Source organism: Neodiprion lecontei, chromosome 7 (assembly GCF_021901455.1).
Source record: "Neodiprion lecontei isolate iyNeoLeco1 chromosome 7, iyNeoLeco1.1, whole genome shotgun sequence".
Taxonomy (NCBI): domain Eukaryota; kingdom Metazoa; phylum Arthropoda; class Insecta; order Hymenoptera; family Diprionidae; genus Neodiprion; species Neodiprion lecontei.
The window spans coordinates 6,540,097-6,552,614 of record NC_060266.1 but is presented as its reverse complement, the minus strand read 5'-3'; the positions used below and the strand labels follow the sequence as shown (position 1 = coordinate 6,552,614).

At 34.1% G+C, this 12,518-nt stretch overlaps 1 protein-coding gene across 12 annotated transcripts in view; it reads left to right on the top strand.

Moving 5' to 3' along the window:
- Nucleotides 1-12,518, top strand: part of LOC107227889 (potassium voltage-gated channel protein Shaker) — a 259,093-nt gene that overhangs the window by 166,489 nt on the left and 80,086 nt on the right. Inside the window, exon 1 of one of the 12 annotated variants that reach the window (XM_046745585.1) lies at nucleotides 8,301-8,755. The exons of the other annotated variants lie outside the window; for them this stretch is intronic. Coding sequence (XP_046601541.1) covers nucleotides 8,682-8,755 — 74 coding nt within the window. The 5' untranslated portion in view covers nucleotides 8,301-8,681. Of the gene's footprint in view, nucleotides 1-8,300; nucleotides 8,756-12,518 lie in introns of those variants that run through there. 12 annotated transcript variants of the gene reach the window in all.

The following is a 12,518-nucleotide window of genomic DNA, read 5'->3' as shown; positions in this document are numbered from 1 at the left end:
ATTTGAATTTGAAACAACAAAATTTATCTCTCGACACGAGATTCGCGTTTTATTTTCTTGCTAAAAATATCCTGACAAGTGTTGGCTTCTTCACTAATATCAAACCAAATATCATTTATTTTAAATTTAATTAAATCTTTGTATAAATCGAATGAAATTTACTTCGAATCACTAAATTTTATACTCCGCGTAATTCATTCTGTATTCGTAAATTGTATTATATAACAAATATTGAAACACATTTAACCGGCAATCGACAGTTTATTGTCTCAAACCACAAAACGGATCATTTCTCCAGAGAATACATCAAAGGAGATAAGTTTTCGGAATACCAGAAATGCTTCTGTGAACAGATAAAGCGTTCAAATCGCTTTGCTACGGATCGGATAATCGGAAGCTGTCGAGTTCGTAAAGTCCGTGACGTAGAAGTGATATTTCAAATGACGAATGTGTATCAACTCAACTAGCAATCGTTCGGTATTGATATTTATCATGCGTTGGAGAATGGAAATGAAACGTTTTTGATTTTGTGTCTAAAGCGAGGATTAATTACAGCGGACTTTGTGTAAATTTTTTCCCTCGGAGTTCGCGCTTTTGTCTCAGAATTGGCTTTCCGATGTCAGGGAAAAATACGAAGACATACTTTGAGATGGAATTTCAAGATTACTGGTTTACATCGAAACCATTCGTTTCATGCTTTTTTGTTGTTTCAACGGGGCGGAGTTCAAGCTCCGAATTTGAAAAGTTCAGAGAGCGTCCAATTTCGAATTATTTGATGGCGAAATTTTCAAGTTCTTCAATAAAGAAGTCAAATTTTTACGAAATAACAAAGTTTCAAATGGTTGGAGACCCGAAGGCTTAAAGTTACGAAATGCAAGATTCCGAAAATTCAAATTACGATAGAGCAAAGTTCCGAACAATAAACTTTCGATAGAGTAAAATTCCCACAATTAAAATATACTCACTCAGCGAGTGGCTGTAAAAAATTAGAAAGACCAAAAATGAGATTGACCAGGATTCCGAACACAAAAACATCGAAAATCCAAAAGAAAGATCAACGTGGTGAAATTTCACAAAGCCGTAAATTCTCGGAACTGAAAATCTTGGATCATTCGGAATTTTGATGTTTCAGAATTTTTAATTTTCTAATTTTTGCACTTTCGAAACTTTGACTTATCGGAGTTACGTCTTTTCGGAATTTTGCACCTTTCGAACTTTGAGTGTTGGGTTTTGGCCCCGAAACTTTGATGTTTCATTAGACAAGTACATTTTTCACTGTTGGCAATAAAGTTAATGGAATAAACACTGGAGAAAAATTGAAAAAAAAAAAAAATAGAAACGGAGAATGAAATGATATTTTTTCCTGCGAGCAATTGATTGAAGTATTTAACTAATCCAATTGAACGAGATTTGATTCACGTACACACGATTATATCGGTATATAACTGTCAATTATTCGCTTTTCACACGTGAAATAAAATTATGAAAGACAGAAATGAAATAAGCGTAGAGTATTTGAAATTTTTTTTATCGTAGATGTACGAACCTACTTGTGGGAATTCTATTTGATATACTATACAAATGTTTGCTTGAATGAATGGAGTTTCTTTATCCTCACAATTTTATGCTTTGTTGACATAGTTTAGTTTGATTAGTCTACGATAAAAAGTTTCTTCCAATTGAATTAAGTCTATTTTCTGTCACTCAAGTTTTAGTAGGTTAATCATATGTATATAATACAGCTATAAAAATTTATTTGCCTCCCGGAATAGGTTTTTCTAGGTGATGTGGAGATGATTTCGGAAACGACCGGTTGGAAAAATCTCAATTTTGAAATAATCTTAACTTATCAAGACAAAATTTATTTTACATTCGAATAATGTGGTTGAAAAATTTGTGAATCGCGTTACCTTTTTTTACCTCTGTATTCCGAAAAATTCGATTTTTCAATTTTTGACAAACTTTTGGCTTGATTTCGGAAACGAGTCGATTAGAAAATCTGAAATACACAAGAATCTGAAATTCAGAAGAAACAATTTATTCAACATTTAAACGATCTAGTTGAAAAAAATTTCGTATCTCGATTTTTTCGTTCTCTGATTTTCAAATTGTTCCACTCGAAGAAAATTATTCTGAAATTCACCGAATTTAACATTGAAATTATGGAAATGAAAAATGTGCGTCTTCCCTTCTTTGTAAGTATAAATTCTTATCCGAAACTAAGAAATAATTCTCTGAAGTGAAAAGATTTTGATAATATTCAATACGCGATGATTTCAAAATTATAAAACTATATTTTGTAATATATGTATGAATGGAAATGTTTCGGTACCGAAAATTTGATATCGATTTTCTGCAAAAATTTTTCTCAGTCGGTAAATTCGATGTAACGAAACATCGTTTTCCGATACAAACAGTAGTAAGAATGAAAACAATTTTAGATAACGAGCAAATATTTAAATTTCCATACTTAATCATTCATTGAAATATTAAGATACGTGTCTAAACAGCTGATCGAATTTCTTGACATCCAGCTTACCATGCAAATCCAGGCAAACAAAGCTTCATCAATTTTATAACCAGGAACATTAAGATCTTGGATATTTTGATATTGACAGCTCATGCTCGCTATATCGTTACATTTTGCAAAGAAAGTACCGAAATAATGATTTGTACCAAAATATACGTCGATTTTCCACAAATTTTTTATTTCGTTTAAGGATATTAAAAGTACGAGGTCGGATTTGTACACACAGTTATAAAGTACAAAGTTGTAACGGAGTTTCGTTTTTTCTTTTTTTTTTTTTCTTCAAGCAAAAACTATCAATTGACAATGAGAATATTAATAATACAAAAAAGATGTTCGTCCAATTGACTTAAAATTTGAACAGATACCTTGATTATAACATTTTCTTAATGTATGGCCGGAAACTTTGAAGAAAAATGTTTAGAAGAATTGTGAAACTGGTGATTTGGTGAAAAAATATAACAACGAACTCAATCATTTGTTATTACGAACATTTTTTTTTTTTTTAAGTCACCCGATTATCTTATGAAAACATGTTAATATTAACTGAATCAGTCTAAATTTCAAATAAATCGGGCGAATAGATTTATTGTGCTAACTGATAATTGAATATATAATTTTTTGTATCGACTATAAGTCCATTGTACATTGATATTTTTCAATCTAAATAGAAACTGAAGCTCTATAAAACCTTGCACCTACTAACTGTGTTCAAAAATCCAACTGTAAAAAAATTTAAAAAGAAAAATACAGGTGGCTTTAGACTGTCCATGAGGCAGCCCTCAAACTTCCAGTTGGAACTAAAAATTTCTCTCAGTGTGATAAGCGAACCAAAAATCGTCACGGTGCTAATTTTCATTCAAATTCATTCATCCATTCTCAAACCATTATCATTTTTATACGTTTTTTTGAAATTTTACTATTTCAATAAATGACTAGGTACCGAAGCGATCAAACCCAAAATCTGATTAGTTCCAAGCTTGGAAAAGCCGCGTCGGTTCAGACCAAAATCATTAAAATCTCGTAACTCGTTCTCCACATATCGTCGAACAAAAAAATTGATCACACACAGAGGCGTCTGTCCGAAAATTTTTCGAGATGATTCTCTAAACTTCAAAACGTGAATATCCAGTGAAAACTTGAATTTTTGACTTTCGGGGGCGATGGAAAATAACTTCCTTCTGTATTTTCTCTCTCGAAACAGAGAGAAACGGTAAAAAAAGGTAAGAAAAAGTAGTAAAAAAAAAAAAGTAAAAAAAAAATGATCAATCTAAAAATCAATTCGATCGAATCCACAATCCGATTTTCAACAATTTCACAGTGATCTCGAAAGCAGCATCGACACTTAAGCTTTCGTTGATAACTCCGGTATTTTTCAATTATTTATATTGAAAAAAGATACTTGCAGCTCAAGTATACAAAAATTTCTATCTCATGATAAACCCAATGAGATGCATCGATTTGTAACCAACCATTATCCTCAAATCTACTCCGATGAAATTTTTCACCGTATACCGACAACCGAAGCTTTTCGACTCGATTCGATCAACGATCGAAGAGGAGAATAAAAAACCGATTCTAAATGCCATTGCATTGTTTTTGAAAACACTGGAATCCCGCACCTAAATATTTTCAAAAAAAAAAAAATAAAAAAGAAGAAAAATATTACGATTAGAGTCGCTCTTCACCCTAGAACGGTATTGGTTTTTTTTTTCTTTGATTTGACTTCCCGTTTCTCTGTTTCGAGAGAGAAAAAAACGAAAGGAAGTTATTTTTCATCGCCCCCGAAAGTCAAAAATTCAATTTTGAAGAAAAAAAAAAAAAAGAAAAACACAAGGTAAAAAAAAAGTCTTTTCTTTTTTTTCTCGTCCCAAATCCTCGTGCACGCTAGTGCCTTAAACCACCTACGGTGGCGTACTCGGGCCATCTGGCGGGGTTCGGGGGTGGATGAAAGAGGCACGCGCCTCGAGGGTGACGCGGCGAGCAGCGTCGCGTCGCATTGTGACCGAGGGACCAGCAGACGTCGTCGCTGATTGCGAGCCACCTCCGGTTCCTCGATGAAACTTCGTATTCCGGGTGTATTTCAGTGTGTGCCGGAGTTACGTCGTCGTCGTGCGTGTGTGAAAGATAAGGGAAACGAAACAAAACGATAAAAAAAAATAAAAAATGAAAAAATAAAAAAAAAAAAATTAAGAAGAGAAAATAAAAAAATTAGATATTTGTTGTCGATCTGTTGGAAATTTTCCCCAATTTTTCGTACAAAAATCGCGCAAAAATCAACGTCGTAGATTCAATGATTTTTTTTTTTTTAACAACGGACGGTGTAACAATAATTAGTTTGTGATTTTGTACGGTGATTGAACGGTAACTTGGAAAAGAAAAGTAACAAAGAAAAAATAATAAGCAAATCAAAAATTGGATTTCTCACCGACAATGTTTGACGATGGGGAAACATTTTTTTTCCCCCTGTTTTTACTTTACCACGATTTTCGATGAATAAATCGAATTCTTAATGACGATTAATCGTTGGTGTATCGTATCGAGTGGATTTTAATGAAGTGTTAATTCGAAACGTTCGACATTTCTTTCGAGTTTGATAAATTTTCGTCATTTTTTTCTTTATGGTTTTTATTTCCGCTCAAGTGTTTCACCGCGCGGCGTTTATCGTCGGGGTGAAGTGCCGGTTCGTAGTTTTTGTGCGCATCGGTGTGTGGCAAAGTGAGGGGATAAATATAAACGTATGAATAAATTATAAATGAAAAAGTGACGATGATAGAGTGAGAAAGAAGGGTGGAGTATAGTCGGTAATAAGTAACAATAGCGACGGGTTTTGTACATGAAAAAGTCACCATCGAGTCGCGTGGAGTTTTTATTATGATATCCTGGGAAAGTGTGACGATCGAATCGACGAGCGCTTACGTGGAAAATACGCTCGAGTTTGCAAATTTCAACGGACCAACGGAGTCACTCGTATGGTATACAACGTGTAACTCACGCAACGTGCGCCCATTATAAACCGCCTATAACTATGCCTGTATGGATCTACCATCCAGAAGCAGTCGCATCGACATGCGACTGATGCACGTCCTATTATCCTGTATAATTCTCTCGCGGATGATAATAATCGTTTCATTGCAGACGCGTGACGTTCCTCACGCCTCGTAGATCCAAACGGGATCAGGATCAGGATCGGGATCAGGATCAAAGTACTCGCCGAGAGCTTTAAAGCACCGATTAACCGTACCAGAGGAGAATTAACCCCGGAACGGTAACGGAGGGTGGTTAAAAAAACACCTGACGCGAATTCAAATTTACCGCCGCAAGAGGACAGTCTTTAACGTTTTTACGACTCGGGACACGTGAATCAATTTTTGACCACTTTTTTGTCCAAGTTTTTAGCAAAAAGTTTTTTGGCCTGCGTGGTTTCTTTTTTTTTTTGCAACGATAAAACGCACCCTTCGACAATTTTTGACCAATTTTTTCGAACTCGAGTGAAAAGTTGTTTCGGCACGCGTGATTCTTTATTTAAAAAAAAAAAACGAAGAAAATGAGACCCTGTAAGACGTTTAACGATACGGTGTACCCGAACGATGGAATTTACAAGATTGGGAAGTTTTTTCACGCCCCCCGTCACTGAAAGAGGTGAAAAAATTATAAATAAAACAACTTTACCGTTCTAGGGTGAAAAGCGACTCTAATCGTAATATTTTTCATTTTTTTTTTTTTTTTTCGGAAAATATTTAGTTGCGGAAATCCAGTGTTTTCAAAAACAATGCAATGGCATTCAGAATCGGTTTTTTATTCTCCTCTTTGATCGTTCATCGAATCGAGTCGAAAAGCTTCGGTTGTCGGTATACGGTGAAAAATTTAATCCGAGTAGATTTGAGGATAATGGTTGGTTACAAATCGATGCATCTCATTGGGTTTATCGTGAGATAGAAATTTTTGTATACTTGAGCTGCAAGTATCTTTTTTCAATATAAATAAGTGAAAAATACCGGAGTTATCAACGAAAGCTCAAGTGTCGATGCTGCTGTCGAGATCACTGTGAAATTGTTGAAAATTGTATTGCGGATTCGTTCGAATTCATTCTTAGATTGATCATTTTATTCTGAAGACTGTTTGATAAAAATGCACTGAAAAAGTTTTTCTTTTTTTTTTTTCTTTTTTTGAATAGTCAATTCGACGTTATCATTTATTGGTCGCAATTATTATCGAGTACAATATTCCAAAACTAAACATTTAATGATACCAACACGATAAAAAAAAAAAAAAAAAAGTGTCCCAGTGAATTTGTAGAAAATAATTTTCCAAATCAAATGAACCATTTCAAAGAGAAATCGAAGAAATTGAAATAGATTTTGTTAATATTTTCAAACGATATCAAACAGAGCATCCATACATTTATGTATTTTCAAATAGATGTTCTAATAAACTTGATAAAAGGCTTCAATGTTTTTTTTTTTTATTGCAAAAACCAACCACCTCAAAATAGTATCAGAATTAAATTTTAATCGTAACGAGGGAGTAATTATATAAATGGGACAAGGTTTTTTTTATCAAGAAAACAAACGAACAAAAAAAAAAAAAAAAAAGAAAAGATCGGATAAAACATGAAAAATTTACCGCAACGGTTGAAATTCTATTTCACGTATGCATATAACACAGAAGTACATCCTTTTCATTGAAGCTACGCAGCCGCGTGTATGAAGTGAAGGGACGTGCATGAACGAATTATTTATTTGAAACGTTCCGTAGTACAGCACAGTTGTCTCGATGTTTTCATTGATTTGGCGTAACCGCGAGCGTTCGATATCTTGTGTCTGTTTTTTTTTTTTTTTTTTTTCTCTCTTTTTTCCTCGTCACTGATAGCTTATACTCGATTCTAGCCAAGTGATTAGGTACAACGAAATGAACCGATCAATTGATGAAAAAACGTGGTCAAATAATCGTTTAGTTTTCATAAAAAATGTTGCGAAGAATTGCTTTTTACTAATTTGAATATATAAGAAGACTATAATTTGGGGGAGGGGTTGAAATTCTGAATTTTAAAAGTTCTCAAAGCAACAAATTTGTGGAATTTTTTTGTGCCGAAACTCGAAGTAGAGAAATCAAACTTTGACGAAACATCAAAGTTTCGGATTGTTCGAAATCCAACGTTCAAAGTTCCGAGAGTGCAAAAATTGAAAAATTTCAAAATCTGAAACATCGAATTTCCGAATGATTGAAGATTTTCAGTTTTATGAATTTCTGGCTTGGTGAAATTTCACCACGTTGATTTGGATTTTCGATATTTTTGTGTCAGGAATCCTGGTCATTCTGATTTTTGGTCTTTCTGATTTTTTATACCCACTCGTTGTGCGAGTGTATTTTAATATTCGGAATTTTACTCAGCCGAAACTTTATTGTTCGGAATTTTGCTCTACCGGAACTTTATTTTTTGGAACTTTGCTCTGTCGTAACTTGAATTTTCAGAATCTAGTATTTCGGAACTCCGATCAGTCGAGCTTCCGAACATTCAAAACTTTGTTGTTTCGTAAGGTTTTGATTTCTTCGCTTCAAGTTTCATTGAATAATTCGGAATTAGGTGCTTTCGGAACTTTTCAAATTCTGAACTTCAACCCCGCCCTTGTGACCTTACATAACAACAGTCTTCATTCTCTCAGAGACGTTTCGACTTTTCGAGATTAGCTCAATCTTTAGTAACAACTTCTTATTATACCTCGTTCACACAGAAGAATCAACTCGAACCTATCGTACAGGTGTGATTAAAAATTGACGAATTTTTGTTAAAAGACGCTTTTTTATCAGGGCTGACATTCGAATTACCGATGAAATCATGGAAGAGCCGTCGAGGAGTAAAATGAAAGGGACTAAAATCGACTAAAACTGTACACACATGCATATAAATTTACGTGTATCAGAAGGTTTATTTTACTTCGGTGAAAGACATGCAGTGCCTGAATCGCTGCGGAGCGTGCCGGAATTACTTCCGGTTATCAGATGCCGTTTGCAGCCACGGCATGACGTTGCTGTTGCTGCTACTCCTTATGACGATACTGATGCGGAATCTGAAGTCATTTGCCTGTCAGTCATTTTGCCGAGGATAACCGCTTGTGTAAATCTATGCTGGCGAGGGTAATTTTAATTCGGCATGGCTGCAGTCGCCGGCATTTATGGAATTGCTGACGATCGTCACGGGAGATTCATCGAGCATCGACATCACGCGTGAGTCCCAAATTAAGGGTCCCGTTTACATGATCGATTTTAGAAAAAATCTGATTATATTCATCCAACTAATTTGTCACCGTAATTGAAGCGAAAATTGTATGGTTGTTCGAGGCAAAAAAAAAAAAAAATTAAGGTATTTTGTGCAAACAATCTAGTGAACTAGACGAGCAGCGTATTAAATACATTGAGAAAAGAGTTTTTTTTTATTATTAACAAACGTACATATCTGCACACGGCAAATAAAATTATTTTGTTATAATTATAAAATTTTAATTCAGCCAAGTAACAATCGACAGAAATTATTTAACGGTTGACTTAATCATGTTTGGATCAACTAAAATTTCATAATAATAACGATACACTTATTTTCACCGTATCGAAATATACGTTTGTTTACAATAAATAAATTCTTTTCGCGGTGCAGTTTTTTGTGATACATTTACAGATGTAATCGTAGCGATATTCAAGCCGTTGTTGTGACGGTAGCTGAATGAGAAAGTTACTAGAATTTTCTAACAATCCCTCAAACGTAGAAAGGATTTTTTGATTTTACCAAATATCGCGATAAAATATGACGATAGAAATATTTTTCTTGCTTCAAAGATTTGTCATTTGTTTCAGAAAAAGAGACTGAAGCATGATTATTTATTTGAATTAATGGAACATTTCTTTCGACATATTTTATCGCTTTATTCGATAAATCCAACAAAATCTCTTTTATGTGTATAAAAAATACATTTTTCTTTTTTAACAGTTTTATGTTTTTATCCTCCAGATAGAAACAGTTGGACAAAAACAACTGCGACAACAACAACGTTATCATCCTCTCGAAACTGAATATTATCTAGAATTTTTCGAAACTATTTTCATATCAAGAGTTATAAGCATTTATTAACAAATGCTGAGCTTAAAAATTTTTTTTTTTCATGATTTTTGAAGCTATTCTGGAAAGGTGAATATTTTTTTTTTTTATTCACGTGAAAAATTAATTTTAAATAGCCTGTAAAATTAGAAATGAGCACGAAAATTACACGCAACTTTTTTTGACCACTTTACCTGGACTTTTTCGACTTGGAAATATTCTTTAACGAAGAGACAGTATTGAATATATTTTTTTTTCAGCCAAGTATTGAATCTGTTGAAAAACTCCATCTCTTGAGAAAACAAAAAAAAAATCCCTCGTCCGAAAATTTCGTAATGAATTTTTTTCCAAAAGGGTTAAAATATCAACGATCAAAGAGGGGAACAAAAGAAATTTATAATGGCTACATTTGGGGTGGAAATTAATCGCAGATTTTTTTCCACCGGTTAGATTTTCTAACTGTACGTAGAATGCTAGGAAAACGAGGAAGTTTGAGGCTGTTAGCAGGCATTGACCATATATATGTGTATATATATGTATATATATACCGAGCGAAAAACTGTTTCGTGACATAAAGTATTTATTACACTACACAGGTATAACCTTGTATGAGGTGCCTGTGCATATCAACGATCGATGGAAATCGACGATACTGCTGAAACGGACTCGTTTCACGAAATCAATGAATTATTTTATTCCGGTCTTACAAGAAAGCTGGTTGGCCAAAAATCGTTCTTTTTTTATTAAATTTATTACCGGATATGCACGCGTTGCATAATCTGCAAATCATTATTTTCCCAAGTCGCGAAAATCTCTCAATGGAATTAAAAAAAAAAATTTTTTTCATAAATACTGGTATTATAGAAAAAAGCTTTCAACAAATATCCATCCTTTGTTTCAAATCGTTTCAAAATCGGTGAAAAATCTAGTCGATCCTTCCAATTTTACTCCATGATGAAACATTTCGTTGTGAAGACCATTCTCTAAAAATTTACTGCAACAATGTTTTGTCTTTATTTTTCAACAAGTGTTAAATTTGTTTTCGTGAATTTGTAGAATGAAATTTTAAATCACTTCAAAATAGTTAATGAATAAAGTTCATTCGTTCGATTGAGAATTGAATATGAAATTGAAAATGAAAAGAATGTTGTTGGAATTACGAAAAACGAGATACGCGTAACCATTTTGCACTATTTTTGATCCTGTTTTATTAATTGCGACGCAAAATCAGTTTCTTCGGTTTACTCCACTTTTTTAGTTAAACAAGGCTTTAACGTCAATTTATCGTTACACGAGCGCTAAATTTTCGCAACACTTGCAAGAAAATATAGTAACGGATACTAGACTTTCCGGTAACAGCTGGAAAACTAATTTTCATTTTCTACCTAGAACTATAATTTTCGATTTTGGTAAAAAATGAAAATAGTTAAGGACCGAGCGGTAATCGGAACTAAAAATTTCTCTCAGTGTAGCGATGTTTTTCTCATTATGTCAGCATCGTTGGATATTCGATTTAAAAACATTGCATGAATATTCACGATAATCAAAAAATGGGTAACATTGAATTAACCACTGAAAAATTAAATCAGACCTGTCACAGTGAGTCTGTAAAAACATATTATTCCGTATGAAGTTTCCTTGTTGGGTTGAAATAACCGTAATTCAATTCGGCAATAAAGATTCCACGGACTTACCGACCGGCGCCAAATTTCAACGAAACGAGTAACGACGGCGCCGTCATCGTCTGCTTCTCTTCTTTACGGAAAAAGTAATAATATTGTCTCTTCTCGCGTCTTGCGAATCTCGCCGTAAAACGAGACGCTAGCGCCTCGACGTCTAGGATCGTGGATCCTGCAGCATTTTTATTTTATTTATTTTTTTTTTTTTACGAAGCCTTATACATGCATTTAGCAGGGCAAGGTTGACCGGGTCCGAAATGTCAAACGAAAATACCGCGAAACATGCTTTAACGTATTTATAAGGATTGGTTCAATTGATTATTCCTGCAGTTGCTCTTTGGTCATGTGGGAAATGGAACACCTGCGGCCACGCTAATTTCATGTTTCATTTACAAGGCATGGAAATTTTTCGCCGAGACTGCCATCCCAAAATGGAATTTTCATAATACAGGTCAATTATGTCCTAATGATCAAAATAATAATGCAAACTTTAGGATATCCTTTTTGCGTCCCTCCACATCCGTAGCTATTTAATTATAATGTTTAAGTAATATGCTTTTTTATTTTATGTTCCGACCTTTCACGGAGGGAAAGGAATTCTTGAACCAACAAGATAGATTTTCTTGGAGTTCATTCGCTTCGATATATAGACTGCGGTTGGACAATTTCGATTCAGTTAGTTTGTCAGAATGATTTAGTCAAGCGAATTCCGTGATTTTCTTGCCGCGATCGAGTGAAGTATCGATTCGAGTGAAGATTTTGATGTGTTTCCAAAATTGAGTCAACTAAGTATCATTTCATTTCAAGTTTATGCGTTGTTCCTCCAATTCTCACGTTCGTTGACAGAGATATTTAGGTACTTTAAATAAAATAAGTGCATGAATATAGCCAACGGATAATTTAGATAGATTTGAAACAGGTAGAGGATATATGGATGGTAAGCGTCAGTGTACTAGTACTATAAACGGTCACTAGGCGGCGAACCTTCTCGCTACGGAAGTAGCTTCAGGGATTGTTACAAAACTGGCTAGTCGGCTGGTAAGTCAGGTACTCATAACGGGAGACAGAGTCATCAGTCGTATCACAAACGAAGTAGGCACTATACCAAGTTTTGAGTCGTCGGCATTGATATTGTCGACAAACAATCAAAAATTATTGACACATGTGTCTCATTCATACTTCTAAGTGTACAAATTTAAGCTTTTGGGTGCTATCCGTT